Source organism: Haliaeetus leucocephalus, unplaced genomic scaffold (genome assembly GCF_000737465.1).
Source record: "Haliaeetus leucocephalus isolate CR32 unplaced genomic scaffold, Haliaeetus_leucocephalus-4.0 Scaffold306, whole genome shotgun sequence".
NCBI classification, from domain to species: domain Eukaryota; kingdom Metazoa; phylum Chordata; class Aves; order Accipitriformes; family Accipitridae; genus Haliaeetus; species Haliaeetus leucocephalus.
In genome coordinates this window covers 3,375,561-3,393,102 of record NW_010972742.1, presented here as the reverse complement: position 1 = coordinate 3,393,102, position 17,542 = coordinate 3,375,561, and the positions used below count along the sequence as shown (strand labels likewise).

Below are 17,542 nucleotides of genomic sequence, written 5' to 3'. Positions count from 1 at the left end.
GTTGTTTGTTTGGTTTTTTTTTAATCTGTTTCAAACCATATTAAAAGTCTGCATTTCTGCTAGTCTGCATAATGCAGCTTTGCTTTTGTTATTTTTTTATTAAGTTTTAAATGACCAATGGTGTTTAATAAATAAAGTACTTGTATATACATGAAATTAGGGACAGTGAAAACAGAGTGTATTGCAGCAGTGCAGGTCAAAACATTAGGCTGGACTCAAAAAATTGCAAGCCTTAAAAAATCGTCTCTTTTCTTTTTTTCTTCCTCCCCTCTTTTTTCTTTTTATTGAGGTAAGCATTTCAGTGTCTGGAAACCTGCACCCTGCATGACACAGAAGTAGCATTCCCTTTCTAGGAGCTCACTACTGAAAGGATGAGAGGGGGAAAAAAAAAACAAAACAAAGCAAAAAAACCCAAAACCCAAACACACAGAACATCCCTCTCCAATTCCCCTGCCAGCTCAGCCTCAGCTGGAGCTCAAGTGCTCCTTTATTTTAAGCCCAGACTGAGGTGCTTGTCATGGAGAAAATACTTAAGCATGTGTCTAATAACGAGCACATGACTTGCCTTGGTCACTCTGCAAGGATCACTCTGAGGTCCAGCTGAGAACTTTCAGCCAAAAACTGTTTTCAATTAAATGAAAACTTTCATAGAGAGTGTGCATTTCCTGGAAATTATCTATTTGATGTTAAAAATAACATTCCCAAGAAACTTGAGTGTCCCTTGCTCCCTTCTTCCCAACATACCCCCAAGAAAAATGAAAATTTTGAGTGGAAAACCAAGAAATGCAACCACTTATATTGCTCATGTGCTTAAAGTTAAATTCATGCTTAAATACGTTCCTGAACAGGTGCCTATGCCTCTACCAAGATTAGGAAAAAAAAAAGCATGTTAGCAATCCACAGTACATGAGAATTTTTTTGTGTTTTTGTTTTTATGTAAAAAGATGATAGCATCTGACATTTTCATCACACTGTAGACTTCGAGATTAAGAATACTAGTGCTAATAACAAATACACCAACTAGTTCAAAAGCTAACATCTTTCAGATACAGTACCATTTTACAGCGATTTCTTTAAAAAAAGATTTTTTTTTTTTTTTTTTTTTTACCTTTGGTGAGCCAGGCAGGCTTATTAAAAGAGAACATTCTGGGGAGAGGGAAGGGGCGGGAGGGAAGTGTACTACAAACCTTGCAGAACTTGCTATTTATCTCCTGCTAAGAGTTCAAAGTTCTTCCATTTTCAACCAATCTTATTCAGTTAAAATGTATTTTAGAGACTTTATGCAAAGGGAACTATTTGTCATAAAGTCTAGTCACACACACACGCACACGCAAAGATCTTTGACCTATTAAAAGAGTGCCCCCCCCAAAATGGAAGAAACCTTTTATAACACTGAATTAAAAAATAAAATAAAAAAGTCAGAGAAACGGAGAGGAAAAAAAACCTGACCACCGTGGAACAAGAGTAGTATATTAAGGAGAGAAAGGAACACTGCAGAGCATCGGTGAGGGTGATGTCCATTTTGTGTTTTGTGTGTAAGTGTCTGTAACTCATTCCGAATCGCTGCTGTCTGAGCTGGAGCCGCTGGAGCTGCTGCTCCCGGACTCGGAGGAGCTGCTGCTGCTGAGCCGGGAAGGGCCTCCGGAGGGAGCCGAGCTGGATTTCTCTGCGGGGAAGAAGGCAGTGATGGGATTACTTGCAAGGAACCAAAACAGAAAAGGTTTGCCCACAGCCTTCATCCTCCACGGCTTCCTTCACAACTTCGTTTTGCTGGGGCAGCTGATTTACCTGCAGCCTTTGCTTTCTGCAACAAGGCCTGTCTTGCCAATGGATGGCAAGGTTTCTCAGGCTGCAGGTGACCCTGAAAGTCTGGGATCTGCACAGGAGCCCTAAGGGAGGGCAATGTCCTCCACAGCCCTACAGTGCTCAAGGTGAGATGGCGCAGAGCACTTGGGGAGCTGTGTCCACAGCCTCGCGTGCTTCAGTGCAACCTCTGATCACAAGAAACCCTGCCTGGCTTGTGCGAAGCTGGAAGAACCTTTTGTACCATCTTTCACGCTATTGCACTACATGGAGGCTTGGGCTTTTTTTAATCCCACAATGGAGAAAAATCATCTGTTGGATGTTCCGTGGTACTGGTCTGTACGCACAGTCCTGCACAGGCTAACAGAGAGGAGAAGATCCTCCTCCCTCTGAAGAATGAATTGCCTCCAAGACACCTCACATTTACCACCCAGGAGAGCTTCCACCTGGACAGGGACCAAAGCAGCCCCCACACAGTAGCTCAGTGCCCAGCAGTAACTCGCTGTACCCTGACACTACTGACCAACTGGGGCAACTGTCACAGAGACAACCCAAGGCTACAAGGCGGCAGCAGTTTTCCCTCAGTGAGGAAGTCTACCTACATACACAACTTTTCAGGCATTGTTAGCACAGCAAAACCAAAGCCATTACCTTTCTTTGCAGGTTTCTTGTTGTTGTTTAGCTGTCCACTGACGTCCTGTAACCGTTTCTCTAGTTCTTTCTTCTTTTCCTGAGCTAACTCTTCTTTTGACTTTGCTGCTTGCTTTTTTCCACTTGCAGCTGTGGAGGAGGAACGCACAATTTCTGAAATTGCACGGTTGCAGGCGAAAAAGAGCGGACATCACTATTTTACAGGGCATGTAAATCTGTGCAACCACTCTGCAGTGACACTGCTAAGATCAAGTGATCACACAGCAACTACACATCCCAGATAGAGGACAACATATGACGTTGTCTAGATCATCCAATTGCCATCATCCTGTAACATGCACTTTTTCAAGAGAGACCTTCTGGAAAGTATTCTAGAAGATAGAAATAGCCATGTAATAACCTTGTAGTTACAGGTTACTTACCAGCCAGTTATATGGTCAATAGTTACACATTTGTAATTACAGAATTGTTACATGGGTTTTCTGCCCTGTAAAATAAAGTGCCCCATTAAAGGTTGTCAGAAGTAAGCATCTGCCATTAAAACTTAAGACACCTCATGCAAGAATTTACTGTGGTTTATGTTGCTTTAAATATAAAACAAACCAAAAAGGACTAATTAAAAACCAACTGAGGCAAAGGCTGGCAGAAAACAGGAATGTAGCTGCATCAGTTAGGATGGAAATGGTGAGAAGTACCAGCAATACTCATACTTATGAGGAGAAGAAATAACCCTCCAAAGAAGGAGTAATTGAACACAGGTGTTGGCCAGCATCAGAAGCACAAGACAGGGGCCAGATATTTTGCCTGATCCAGCAAGGAAATACCTACATTTCTCTGTGCCGTTTTAAAGCAATGATTTAAAAAAAGAAATCTGGAAAGCACAGTCCTAAGAGGGTGCGCCCCTGGACGCTAAGCATTGCAATAGACAGCAGACAGCACAAGAGTCCGGCTGGGGTCAGGCACACCAGCCTGCCAGCCCAGGGTGTACCAGACGCAGAGGAGAGGACATCTGAGGTTAACTGCATTACTCTACACTTCGGTCCCAAAACAAAAGGATGCTTCTTGTTCCTAACCACTCTGGAAAATCTTTTCCTGAGCTATTGCAACAGTGAAGGATTTGGGGGTGGGGTGGGGGGATCAAAGCAGTGTATTAAAAAGCAAAAAGAAGGGTCAAAGTCTGAGCTTTGCTTAGGCCTATCTGAAAATCCTATGGTGAAGAAACGGAGGTGCTCTGCAAGAGTTAAGAGTGTAATACAGTAGCTACTCACAACAGGATAACTCCCTCTTAACCAACAAGCAGATGGACAGAGCCAGGACCACTTCAGGTAAGTGATCCTCTTGCTATTTAGCTGGCACTAAGCTCTCAAGGGGCCACAACAATTCACTCTCCGTAGATGAGGCACAGAGAAAAGTCTGTCCCATACTAAATGGTACACTTGGCAGTGCATTAACATTAACCCTCTGATCTGATAGAGACTGAAGGCAATATGGTGATCAGGCCATCTAGGAAGAGCCATTTGGGGATGAATATACAACTCAAGTCACTTACACCCAGAACCCACAGGTTGCCCAGGTAACTTTGTGCAAGTTATTTATTCCCTTGGTGTTTTGGATCCCCACCATGCTTTTTGTTTCCTTCCTAATTAGATGCTAAACTATTCAGGATAAGAAACTGATCCTTCAAGATGTGTGCACATAACACCTAACACAATGAGACTGAAACCTTTATAGCGCCTTCTAGATTCTAGATGATAAATAAAGGTATCACACAGGTCTTGTAGAGGAACACAATAGTCCTCCAGGTCTCCACGGCATGACATCATGGGAACAAAGAACAGAAAAAACAGAAAGTTTCTGTACATTTTCATGGAAGAAAAGAATCTCTACAGAGCTGGATAAGAGAATCCTCACACACATGCCCTGACTCCAAAGCTGAGCCCAAGAGCTGGTGAGGGAACATGTGCCCCAGGAGGTAACTTACAAAATGGTTTCCTTTGTTTTTTCTGTAAACAAGATTTCACATATCTCTCCAGTTCTCGTAAAGTTGTGGGCTTCAACGTTTCAAAATCTATTTCTATCTCGTCAGGATTGGAGTCTCTGAGGGAAGGTTCCCGTGACTGGATGATGTGCACCACCCTGCCCAGCTTCTCCCCAGGCAGACGGTTGATGTCCAAGCTGAGCTGTCGTTTCTCATCATAGGTCATGGGCAGACCTTCCTCCTCCTCATCTGAATCGTAGGTTGCAGATGCCTGTTTGCCTCCTTTCTTGGGCTGCCTGGGGGGGGTTGGCAAGCATGGAAACATTAATGGGTATATAGAAGCAATGAACTCTTTTTTTTCTACCCCCCTTGTAACAAACATCCCAATGCTTTTGGCTTTGAACCTCTAGCCAGATGGCTTAAACAGCACCACAACTTCTGAAAAAGTTCAGAAATCTGAGATCAGCTGTTCTGCTCCTATTATATTTTAGCCCTGTGAGGCATGACAACAAGCCCATGTAGCAGCAGGGGGGCAGCAATGAAACGGCATGTTCTTGCTGGCTGCGCAAAAGGCAGAAAGCAAAACCTTATCTGAGAGTGATCAGGCAGGGATTCTAAGAGAGTTGGACAGTGGAAATATGATGGTTCCACTGCCAGCTCTAACTTAAAGACTCCCTGGAGTTGTCTGGGAATGGGGACACTATTCAACAGCAAGTTAATACCGCTCTGACAACTGAGCTTCACCAGGAATTCATCGGGGACAGGAGAACTGGGCTGGAAGCTCTTGGCATTTCCCTTAAGGCAACTTGCAGAAGGCAGGCTCTCACCTGTTAGCTGTGGTTGTGCTGTTTGCTTTCTTAGCTGGGGCTTTCTTCTGTTGGGTTTGTTTTGGTGGTTGAGCCACCTTGGGTTTCTTCTCCTCCTCAGCTTTTACTTTGTGCTTTTCTTTTTCCTTCTCTTTATCTTTCTTCTTCTTCTCTTTTTCTTTCTTCTCTTTTTTTTTCTTTGGTTTGTTTACTGGTGCTTGTGACAATGCAGCTAGCTGCTCATGGACAGCCTTTAGCTGAGGGAAAAGAGTGAAAAAATTAACCAGACTTCAAGGCAAGATAACTGATGCCTCCACATACCCTTCCTCTACATCCCAAGGTGTAAGCATATCCCAAAGTCAAGGATCAAGCAGTCTAGTGATTGAACTCAGGAGACTTTGCTTGATTTGAAATTCTTTTAAAAACGCAGTGCAAGTACGCAGAAGCTGACTCAAATGAAAACGTCATTCTTGTTTTATAGGGGCAAATAAAAATTAAGCTTAATAGCTCCGTCTACAGTGCTGACAACTTGGCGTCTGGAATCCTGGGTTCACTTCTTGGCTCTCCTACTAGCTTGCTTTGAGACAACGGATAAGCTATTTTATTAATGCTTTGTTGTATTACAGTAGCACATGTAAGCACTATAGCATCTGGCATTGTATTATCTGCAGAATACAAAAGGCCATGGCTTAAGCATTTGCAACCACAACAGTCAAAACAGCTCACTTCTACAGACAGGGTACAGGGGACAATATCCCACAAGAAGCTTGTGACAGATTTCATTATGCCTGAGCTCTCATACAAAATGGGTCTCTCTGTTCTTCTCAGATCCCTAGTTTTGTGTGCACCTTCATTCATACCCTGGGATCCCAGAAGGAAGCACAGAGCATCAGCACCGAGAATGGCTATCTTGAAGAAAATTAACATTACATCAAACGTGTACTTATTTCACAGCTGGCAGAAGGGGAGATTGCTCTGCTGCATCCCAGTCTCAATGGGATTTTTTAAGAACAAATTAACCCCTTCCTCCTGCTAGGCTCTTTCTACTGCACAGACACAGACACCTAGCTTGGCTGTTGCCATACCTGCTCCTGCAGCTCCGCCAGCCGAGTCGCTCGCTCTTCTTCCGAGTCTGAGCTATCCGAGTCGGAAGAGCTCTCCTCACTGCTGTGACTGCTCTCTGTGCTTTTGCTCACCACTGGTGCTGTTGGTGGAGGCAGAGGTGGGGCCTCTGCAGGCTCATCAGGCATCTTTGCGAACCTCATCTCAAAGACATCCTACAAAAAAGGGGGGGAAAACTGGTGACAAAAGGAGCCTCAGCCACGAAGACCTCACTCTGGCCTTTTTAAACACACCAGACACCCCACTATGGGTCCGGGTCTTACTGCACTACACAAGGTGCTGTACAAGTAAATAATAACATACAGATGGGCATACATATTCTGTAACCAAGAAAATTCTCCCATTACTTTATACAGCAATGATTATAACATTTTAGGAGTGGAATGTGGTGCTGGGCCATGCCATGTGAAGAGCGCAACAGTTCTGCAGCAGAGAACATGGCTCTTTCCAAGGGCTGGAATAATCACCAACTTTCCTTTGTTGGTGCCAAGAGCAGATTCACGCTTGGATCTCTCAATTGACACCTTGTAGCTGAACTAAACATACTCTGGAAGACGCATTTGCCAACACCTTTACCTGTAGCTTCCTGGCCATCGCTACCACTTCATGGTCTGGAGGATTGTACTTGTAACAATTAGAGAACATTAACCGAATATCTGCTGCAAAACCTTGTGCATCCTGGTATTCCCGACTGTCCATTTTTTTCTGCAAACAAACAAGCCAAAGGGAAAGGGAAGAAAAAGCCATAAGCAGAAGGCATTTGTAGGAACTGCATGGAGGACACGTGCATCTTGGAGACAGCTCAGCACAGCCTCAAAAGTCATATCTGTCTAGAACAACAGTACTTTGATCTGGCTTATCGGTTCTTCAATAACATTTTTAAAACAAGCAAGCAAACAAACACTGGACAACCAAAGAAGTTGATATTGCTCCATAACAGTTTAGACACTTTAAGATTCTAAATTTGGGTTGTTTTCTTTTTCTAAGTAGTACTATATAAATTTGTCAGGGTCCACCTTCTATTAGAAAATAGAGTAATGTAGAAAAAGGGTTTGCTGGATCAGAAACTAATGTAAACAAGGATCATGGACGGGAAAGGCAGGAGTCGACAAACAACCAATCTACAATTACAGGCGTCCCTTAAGCATGTATTTCTACATGCTGCTTGAGTATTTTTGCCCTGTAAATCTGAAAGGGCAGAAAAGATCATGACCATCCAACTCTGACTTCCTGCTAATACAGGGCATGAATTTTGCTTGGCAATTCCTACAGCAAGATAGGCATTTACAGTTAAACTACAACACTACTCTTGATTTAAAGTCCAAGTGATAAAGAATGGATGCAGAATTCACCCTTTATGAACCTATTCCTAATATTATTTCCTAGTGCAGTGAAGGTAAGTATCAGGAGCTAAATATTTGCACCTTGCTCCTTTCTCTTATTTTTCAGCTCTCACTTTTTTCCATTTCTCTTGCTGTTTGGGACTGAATGACTTGGGTTTAGAGAACAGTTTAGAGCATTCCTAGAACTTAATTATTTTATGCATATATTACTACTATGTATAAAACCTTAGCTCCAATTACTCCTACCAAAAGGAAAAAGAAGCTAACACTAGATTTCATTTGCATTTAAAAGACCTGGGTTTAAAGAAATTCTCCATTTGCCAAGTGCTTGCAGGCCTCCCTTTTGTGTATCTTGTGCACCTGTATCCCCCAGTGAAGGGAAGGGGCTGACTGGCAGACAGGCTGCAAATGCAGTCGGGGAAGACACATCCCCCGTCTGAGCAGAAAGCAGGGCTGCTTGGGGTCTGTAACCCACGCTGGAAGCCTTATCGTAAGTTAAATTCCCGTTTGTTCCATGGAAGCTACAGATACTTCACAGCTACACGGTAGACCTTGTAACTATCTTGAAACACTGCAATGACTCCTAAAACTGTTTTTGTTCTGAATAGGGCACAATTTCACCTCCAGGGATGCAGCTTTGGAGGGACCTGCACGCAGGGTGGTGACATTCCTGCAGCCTTACTCCCTGCTGTGCTGCAGCCAGACATCTGTCAAACTTTTGTCAGGAGACCTCATTCTCTTGATGAATAAACTAGGAGACAGCCTCTGAGCCACAGCACAAAGACGGAAAAGGAAATAGGTTTGTGCTTCTCCTGTCTGAAGGAGAGCTGGCCTTGTTTGAAAAGCGTCTCAGGCCAATTCCAAAGCAAAACATATGTTCAAACGAAAGGGCCCATTTATTTTAAAATACGTCTTACTGCATGAAAGGCCTTTTTGATGCGCTTATATTTGTTTGGCACACTCAGTGGCTGATTACTGCCTATGAAATACATTCCAGTGTCTGAGGCTTCGCTTTCATCCAAACCCAACAGTTTTCTAGCCCAACAGTTTTAATCTGTAGATTTTTGCTTTGTTTTCTTGTAAAGAATAACTAACTTAACAAAAGAAAAAAAATAAAAGGACTTTAAATTGGTGGGCTGGAGTATCTTTGGTTACAAATTCACTTTGAGATATCCAGCTGCTTAAAAAAAGTTATTACATTTACAATTGCAAATCAGGAGTCATAGACAAGCAGGACTGGCAGAGGTGCTGGGAGGCCAGCTAGTCCCTTCTCTGCCCCATGCAGTATCTACCACAGCAATCTCATTTTTCCCTCAGCAATCAATTAAATTGTTTAATATTCTTTAATGTTCAGAAATTTGTTTCCTCATGTCTAACAGGTCTCTTGCTCTAAGGTAAGCCTTGCCCTGCCCACAGAGGATGCAGAGAAAACTTTGTTCCCTCCCTTCTTGCAGCAATCTTTCACGTGTTTGAAGATCTAAAATGTCCCCTTTCCATTGTCTCTTCTCTAAGACTAAACTGGACATCAATCTGTCCTCAAAGCACATGCCTTGGGTATGGCATCAGGGCAGGTGTTAACGAGGGACAGGGCCACACAGGTCCAGTGACTTTAGCACAGAAAATGCCATCTCTATCAGATAATGAGGTCTCAGCCTGATTTCTGGGGGCCTAATTGCACCTTACAGAAACTGCCTCAACAAGAGCAGCTGCTTTGTGAAGCTGCGTTTGTACTCTAAAATAGGTGCAACTAAAGAAATCTTTGAAAATTCTCCCAAAGAATATCTCCTCACTTTGAAGACCCTGAACTCAGCTGCTCCGAAGCCACACCAATTCACTGCAAGAAAATTAACCAGTGAGCATAGTTAGACCCCTGGAGGTAGTGCTTTATTGCAGAACTAAACACCTTGTATAAATCCACTTGCATAGCAAGGACTGTTGCTTGTTCACCACTGAGTAAACCAAAGGCAGACATCCACATTGCTGCTGTGACCTGGCAGCCAGAGGATGGAGCGAGAGAAGAGGTGCTCCAGGTTCCCCTCAGCTTCATTGCGGGCACAGCACCCTGCCTCCCCATGCTAAAGCTCCCCAGCATCAGAGAGGGGGACATGAACATACTGCAAGTGGGCCCTGTCTGTCTGTGGGCACAGCACCAGAAGCACAGTGCTGCTACAGCTTCACAGCAAGCGTTTCACCTGCTACAGGGAATTAGGGCTGCTGCCTCTTAAAGTGTAACCCGTGCCTCTGCCTCCATCTCTCCTCATGCTTTCATCCTTTCCTCTCCTTACTCCAAGCAGTTCTGCTCTTTCCCCCTCTGTGCTGACTATCAAAGAACTGAGGTGGAGATGAGCTCACTGATCCTGTCCCTTCAGCTCTTCCCACTCTCAGTCCTAGCTCCAGCATGGCACTCCAGCACAATCCTCTGCTCCTGGCTGCAAGAAGCTCAGCTACAGCCCCCTCCACCTCTCACCTGCCACTGGCACAGTCGCAACAGCCAACCTGCCTCCTCCACCACGCACACGGAGCAAACAATCTCCAAATCCTTCTGAAGCACACCTCTGCTGGGTGCACAGCCTGAAAAAAAATGCTCCTGGACGTGAAGGATATTCTCTGAAGAAAATCAAACCTCATATAACCAGAGAACCAAAGTGACAAGCAACCAGGTATTGGGGAATCCATTATAGCTGCAGCAATGGTTATGTTTTACTTTCTCCCATAATTCCTTCAAGATTAGTTTGAAGGCCATTAGTTGCGCTGCTTTACCACAGCCATTGTCACTTGTGCAGAATTAAATCTAAAACCTTTCAGAGCCACAGAGAAAGCCCCTGACACTGGATAATTACACTGCTTGCAAATGGCAGGGTTCTGTTTCTGTTCCACGCAATTAAGGTATTATAGACTGCACCTCAGAGAAGTCACACTATGATCTACAAACCAAGAGCAATGATAATAAAACACTCCATAAAAAAACAATACCAGACAGCACTTCAAACAAGTTTATTAAGAAAAATCCTACTACGTGGAAAGACAAATCCAGAGTCTTTACATACAAAAGACTCCACTGGGTCTGCCATTAACTTGTCTCCAGTTTTCTGCCCTAACACTAGTAAGGTACAGAGGGAGAGAATCACCTGCACTTGTAGAAAAAGAACAGAGGTGTACACTTTTTAAGAGAATGAAGTTAGGGCTATAAAGAGATTTAAGCGTGACAAAGTCACCAACACAAGATATCACAGCTTTGCACCTAGATTTTGCAGAATACAGCACAGAATCTCTTGCACTAAGAAGCCACCTAACCACACATGGAAATACCAGCTTTGGGAGAGTCATGATTTCCCTCTCTCCCATCTCTAATCTTACTGCATTACCCAGGTCTTGATCTACCAGGCTGCAGGTATCTCTGGAGACCCACAGCATCCCTAGTAAGTCAAGGGAATGTGAATGAGCTGAGAATAGGTCTGAAAGGACTAGATTTACCATCAGTCCCACTACAGTCAGTACACCAACTGAATGAGTTCATCTAGGACATGATCATCCAATGACTTGTGTTCACAAGACTAGTAGAGAAAAGGCTATCAATAGCACTTCATCACTCTAATGTGGTAACAAAAAGAACAGTTGCACTGAGCAAGAGATGCTTCTTCCCATCTCAGTCATTTCTGTGAACCAGACATATTCTGAAATTCCTTTAAAGCTACTGGCCAGTTTATAAACTCTTAGAACAGATTTTGATGAGTAGCCTACAACAAGCATGGGCAAATTAACTGTATGCACAGTAAACAGAACATCATATACGAAGGTTCCTGATGTCACCTAAGTCCTGCACCTCTGACCTGACTTACAGAAGAACACCGAAAACCCCATTTGCAACCTGTTCTTGCTCCCAGGCCATTCACTGGCATCAGAGGAGCAAGGTCAGACCCACTCAGCTGAGAAGGTGGTGACCCCTGGAAGGGAGCAGATCAGAGTGCGTTAAGTGACCCTGCTTTGAGCAGGAAGCAGGCCTCCTGACCAACCTAAATCATCCATTAGCCTATGATCCAAGCCATGTGGGTGGACCTCCAAGCTGGTGGAGAAGAGCAACCCCAATGCAAAGTGAAGTGAGCAGACCTTGTCAGCAAGTCATATAATTAAAACAATGTACAAGAATAAAGTAGGCCTTCAGTACCGGGCATCCCAAATCAGCAGGATGGTGAATGCACTGCAGTACCAAAACTGAGGGGAGCTGCTTCTTTCCTCATCCACACTCAAGAGCAAAAGAAAATGGAAACTTACCCAAGGAAACACTGGGACCTTCCTCTATCAGCAGAACATTAGAGCCAGGCACCAGTGCTCCAACTTCACAGACTACAGTGTTCAACCCAGCCCTTTCTACTGCTTCTACCACTGTGTTTCAGGCTCCCTCTTCTTGCCTGCAGCTAAACTCACCCTTTGTCTTGCCCTCTTCTCCTGCCAGGAAATTGCTGCAGGCCTTTAACACAGCTCAGCTTAACTGCAAGTCAAAAATACCTCACGTGGCACTGGCTTTTGTAAGCAAAGCAAGGGCACTGCAAGCTCAGGAGAACAGAATGGTCTCCAAGCCTAGCTCCACTGGAGCCTGCTTACAATGCTTTTGCCAGCTCAGAGATGGTCTTTTTTGTACAAACAAATCAATAATAATAATTAGTACTTAGATAGTGCCTTCCAGATATCTGTCCTCACAACAGCCCTGTGAGGTAGGTTAAGTATTTTTATCTCCATTTTATGACTGGGAAAACTACGGCACAGAGCTGTGGGGAAACTTGCCCAAGACCATAGCATTAGAACAGCAATTAAAACTCAAGACATTGGTAACTCCTAATCCTCAATGCACAGACCATGACAACTATTCTCTCACCTCTAAATAATGCAACTAAATACTTGTAAAAATATTGCAGCTGTAGTAAGAACTCCTGAAGGATCATGGCTGAATGGCACGGCACATCAGAGCATGACACACTGCTTCCAGGTACTATGTAGGATTTGCCGAGGAATATGAAAGGAATCACAAATGCAGCTGCCCTTTTGTCAACTGGGCATTTAGACAATCCCAGACATTGGCTCAGCTGGCAGCAAAACACTTCTGGCATGCTAGCGAAAGCCAGCAGGAGTACCTTAACTTCCTGCATATGGAAGAAAGTCTCACCAACACCAATTCCAATGGCCAGCTCACACGCAGAAGATAGGAACCAGAAAAAACATGGCTTTGCTCCATGGATATTTAGGAGGGATTCAGAAAACCTCCCAGCCTACCGGGAAAACCACCTTGAATACTGGACCATACTAAGCTAAGCTCTTGAAAAGCCAAGCATGAACCACACAAGCATCACGTTATTTCCTCCCCTCCCCAAGTACCAGATGATCACCACGTTCCGGTTGGAATTGCTCAGCGTAAGCCTATCTGGACCACACATCATGCCAACAAGTAGGCAGGCAGCAGTTTCTGGAAATGGGATACTATCAATTAAATCCTATGAAATACAGCACCTCTTCTTCTCAGAGTGCAACACAATCCCAAGGACACAAGTTTAAATAGCTGGACTATCCACAAAGAGGAGAGGATGCCATCGTACAGTCTGCTTTGCAGGGCAGAAAAAAAAGATGTCCCATGTTATGGGAAAAAAGAGGAGAAGGGAAGCAAACAAAATATAAAAATATCCAGATGATATCCAAACAGGGTCAGTTTTCCACCCTACCCCCTCCCCCAGAAGGAGCCAGTCCTCTGCAACCAGAGGGCTGTGACACCCTGCAAAAGAGGTGGTAAATGTGGACGTACTTTAACAGTACTGAGATCCATGGGGTGTTTGATAATATCATGATAGTCATGTAATTCCAAGGCCTCTGCATCAACAGGCTTGTAAAAGGGCCATGCATAGGCTGCATGCTTCTTCGAAAGCATCTCCTTGAGAATGCTGTCACAGTACTTGAGGTGCTCAGAGAGTTTGCCCTTCTTCCCTGCATGTTGGGGGACCTCTCCATCTTCAAGGTCTTTCTTTGGTGGTTTGATGGGCCGGCCACCGCTTTCCCGTCGAGCGATGATTTTGGCCTGCTTCGGGTCCGAGAGGGGCGTGGGCGACTCGCTTCGGCTGGCAGTGATCGCAGAGGTCGTAGGGGTTGTCGTGTCTGCTTTCCGCTTCACTCCTTTTTTCTGAAACAGCAGATGGACAGACTTCATGAGTACGTGCCCAGCTCCCATGCTACACTAGCAGACACCTGCCACAGTTCATCCTTATTTTTGAGATCTGCCTGTCCTCTGACAGAAAATACAATTACTTCACTGGGATAAATGGGACTTGTGACTAGAAGCTTCAACACACAATTCAGTGACTACAACACGATGTATTACTACATGTCATCTGAGCCACAGTAACCAGCCATTTGCACGTGTCCAACCCAACCCCAAACATGATGCAAAATGTGTTAGCTCTATGTATTTCACTGAGATTTAAACTAAGGACTCTTACCTCATGTTTGCCAAGGGAAAGGAGTGCGCCCAGTCGATTACTGCAGCTCAGCTGATGCATCGTGACTTAGTAAGTGTCAGTAACTTAACCACATGTCTGAGTCCCCAGTGGCAGGATCAGGCTATAAGTTCTGAACCAAAGCATATTAATCACCAAAGACCCATGAGCCCTCACTCCCTTGTATTTAGTGGGTGTGCTAAGGTAGATTGCTTATTATGGACAAGAGCAAGAATTTAATGATTTTGCCTTAAGCAAGTAAAACCTCTCTCACATAAATTCAAGCTGCGACTATCCAGTCAGCTCTCTCTTCTGCTCCTATGAAGGATTTATTTCTCTGGAGAGAGAGAGGGGGAAAAAAGTTCCTTAGGGAAATCTAAGGGAAATGTTAAGTAAATCCCAAGCAGAATTAATTTTGCAGCGTGTATTTGGCAAACTCACTTCTGGGTTCACCCTTGAGTTTGAAAATTACATTGGTTCTCAGAAGCAACTTATTTGGATAGAAACTGAAGTATGAGATAGGCTTCTAAGGAGGACAGCTTAGCTGCAAGAAGATCTGACTTACAATTTCTCCAGTAATTCCCAAACTATAGGGTTAAATAAGCAAAACAATTCTGTGGCTCTGCTGGTCCATGCAACCTCACGTTAGAGAACACCAATACTGTTGCAGTTAATTCGCCAGTTTAGGAAAAAACCCAGCTTTCTCTGAGCAATGCTTTCATCATTTTTAAAGCAATACAGAGCTTGCTAGGAAAATTCCAATTATTTAAAGCAACGTTTTCATTTACCCATACATTAACATAGTAAATAGCAAAACACCAATGACAACTCCCAGAAGATTACTCAGTAAGGAAGACAGAACTAATGCACCCAAAACCTGCAGGCAACATCAGTCTCCTCCAACTGGAGTGACAGGCTTGTCTTGAACTGGTTTATGGCAGAGAGGAACATTCCTAGCGCTAGAGTCTGCAAACCTTAAAGGAACAGTCCCAGTAAAATCAGGGTCTCAGTTACAGAAAGAAGAGATGCTTTGGGCTATATGGTGCAAAATGGGGGAAACCTCCAACAGCCTTCTGGTTCATGGAGCATCAGCACTGGCTAAGACTATGGTCAGATGAGAGCTTGTAACTGAGTTGGACAATTACAGTTGACATCACCTCAGCTGGGATGTGGCAAAACTGGCAGAACTTTTCTCAACCCTCTCAAACTTGACAGCAAGCACTTGTCTGAGCACACCCCAAAGGGACAATGATGGTCAGAGAGGCAAGGAGTCAAATGTGAAGGAAGGAATGCATGTAACCAGCAGTGAGGGGATGAAAATAAAGCACTGCTTAGCAATATTGCCTTCTGAAGAGGAAGGGGTTGAGTTCTCCATTTACCTTGACTACCGGTGGCGTAGGAGGCACCACGGGCATTATCGGAGCAGCAGGCGGAGGGGGAGCAGCGGCGGGAGGGGCAGTGACAGGCGGGACATTAGCAGTGATGGTTGGCACAGGGGTGGCAGCAATGACGGGCGTCTGAGACACGGCTGGAGGGACGTTCTGGAACGGGGCCGGCGGGGAGACGGAAGACACGGCCACTGCTTGCTGCGCTCCTTTCAAACGACAAAGTGAAAACACACTGCAATGTACTGATGGTTACAAGAGCCGACAAGACATCAGGAACAAAGTGACAGTGGTGCTGATGGACTGTGCGAACATGGGCTCAGCAAAAGCCTTCCCAGTCCAGGGCCACAGGAAGAGCACAAAGGACACAGTGTGATTTGCTTGGTGCTGTTACCCAGCGGTCAACAAAAAATGAGAAATCACTGACCTAAGTCCTTGTACCACGAGCTTTAGGCCAGCCACATGCAAGCAAACTACTTCAAGCTTTTCATGTGGGGTTTGTGTTGCTCTGGGACAGTCTTCACCCCTCTTGTGCTCTCACAGCTACCCTGCACTCAGCAAAAGAGCAAGAGCTCAAGGAGAGGGAATGGAGGGAGATGGCTCTTTTGGACAGCTGCTGTCCTGCACAGACCTCAATCTGGAGAGTGTTTTTACTATGTATGACAAATGGTAACGACCACTCCCCTATTGCCAGCTTCACACCCAAGACACCAAAGCACTTCAGGTTTGCCACAAGGTATACAATGAAACAGCTGGGAGTAGAGCCTAAGTCTCCTGATAACCAGGGAAATGTCTCATGCTAGACCTGCACTGTTAAAGAACTTCCTACTAGGGTAAAGGGGGACAATCTAGTAACTAATGACCGAAGTAGCAATACTCCTCTATGTTTTTATAGCAGCTTTGATCAAAGGATGCTGAAAAGACACATCATCACAAATTTCTCTGAGCTTGAAGGGAGTTGTAGCTCCATCTGGCACCTGAGATGTGGGAAAACCAAGAGGAACAGTTGACTTTCCCAGAGCAACAATTAGACCTTGTTTACAGAAAAAAAAATTTGCAACAGTTTAATTCAGCCCACACAAGCTCCTTTTTGAACTGTTTTACCATGCTTACAGACATTTTAGTCCTACATTCACTTAAAATCAACTCTAGGTAAGCTGAATTAAACTTAGTTTCTACTGATATGCAATGGTCTACACAGCCTTTTGCAATGGCTTAATAAATCCTTTCTGTTTATCAAACTTTAGTCTATGATGTTGCAACCGTGTGTGCGAAAGAAAAACATTACACGGGGTTTAGGGGATTGGCAAGATTTGAGTCCAAGTCTCTACTGTGTCAGACTTCTGCCAGAACCTTGGGTGAGCTGTATAAACCCAGGTCTGTAAAGGCATTCTATGCCATGGTCTGTCACTTGCAGGAGACTGGCATGTCTGACTACCTTGCCTCTTCTTGCCTTGGTTTCTTCTTTGCATAAAGGAAGCAACAGCATTGCTTTCCCTCGCTGAAGCACTGTGTGGATGGTTAAGTCACAGATGGTAAGATGTTTGTATGACAAATGCAGAGTGGCCTTAAGACAGACAAGCCCTGAAACAACTGGGTGAACATATCTAGACATCTCACACTCTCCTCTCCACTGCTTTAACCGTTAGACTACGTGCTGCCTTCCTAGCCTCTTCACCATTTGCAAAGCCAGGCAGCTTGGAAGGTGGGTCAGGCCTTGGCAACAGGCTTGTAACATTTAATGTCACTGGATCAGGTTAATACCTGCACTCTGCGTGCCCACTGATGGCTTGCGACCTTTGCCTTTAGGAACTGGGGGTAATAATTCGACTTCCTCCTGAGGCATCTGGGCAACCTTCTGCAGAAATATCTTCTCCAGGGCTTGGGCCATGAGGACGATGTCATCTGTGGGCTGCAGAAATAAGAATACAAGCCCATGCTGTATCATCCACATATTAGAAGCAGAGAGGTTCAAGAT

The 17,542-nt window shown here is 44.5% G+C and overlaps 1 protein-coding gene across 7 annotated transcripts in view; it reads right to left on the bottom strand.

Moving 5' to 3' along the window:
* Nucleotides 1–403: 403 nt before the first annotated feature.
* The window catches only part of BRD3 (bromodomain containing 3), a 45,721-nt gene continuing 28,582 nt past the window's right edge, over nt 404–17,542 (bottom strand). For 5 of the 7 annotated variants that reach the window (XM_010570814.1, XM_010570815.1, XM_010570813.1 and 2 more), the window contains 9 exons: nt 17,329–17,476; nt 15,559–15,773; nt 13,495–13,866; nt 6,937–7,065; nt 6,324–6,515; nt 5,260–5,495; nt 4,436–4,728; nt 2,455–2,583; nt 404–1,666 (listed from right to left, as the gene is read on the bottom strand). In XM_010570814.1, coding sequence (XP_010569116.1) covers nt 1,551–1,666; nt 2,455–2,583; nt 4,436–4,728; nt 5,260–5,495; nt 6,324–6,515; nt 6,937–7,065; nt 13,495–13,866; nt 15,559–15,773; nt 17,329–17,476 — 1,830 coding nt within the window. In that variant the 3' untranslated portion in view covers nt 404–1,550. Of the gene's footprint in view, nt 1,667–2,454; nt 2,584–2,876; nt 2,942–4,435; nt 4,729–5,259; nt 5,496–6,323; nt 6,516–6,936; nt 7,066–13,494; nt 13,867–15,558; nt 15,774–17,328; nt 17,477–17,542 lie in introns of those variants that run through there. The other 2 variants (XM_010570817.1, XM_010570819.1) reach the window with 2 other exon arrangements.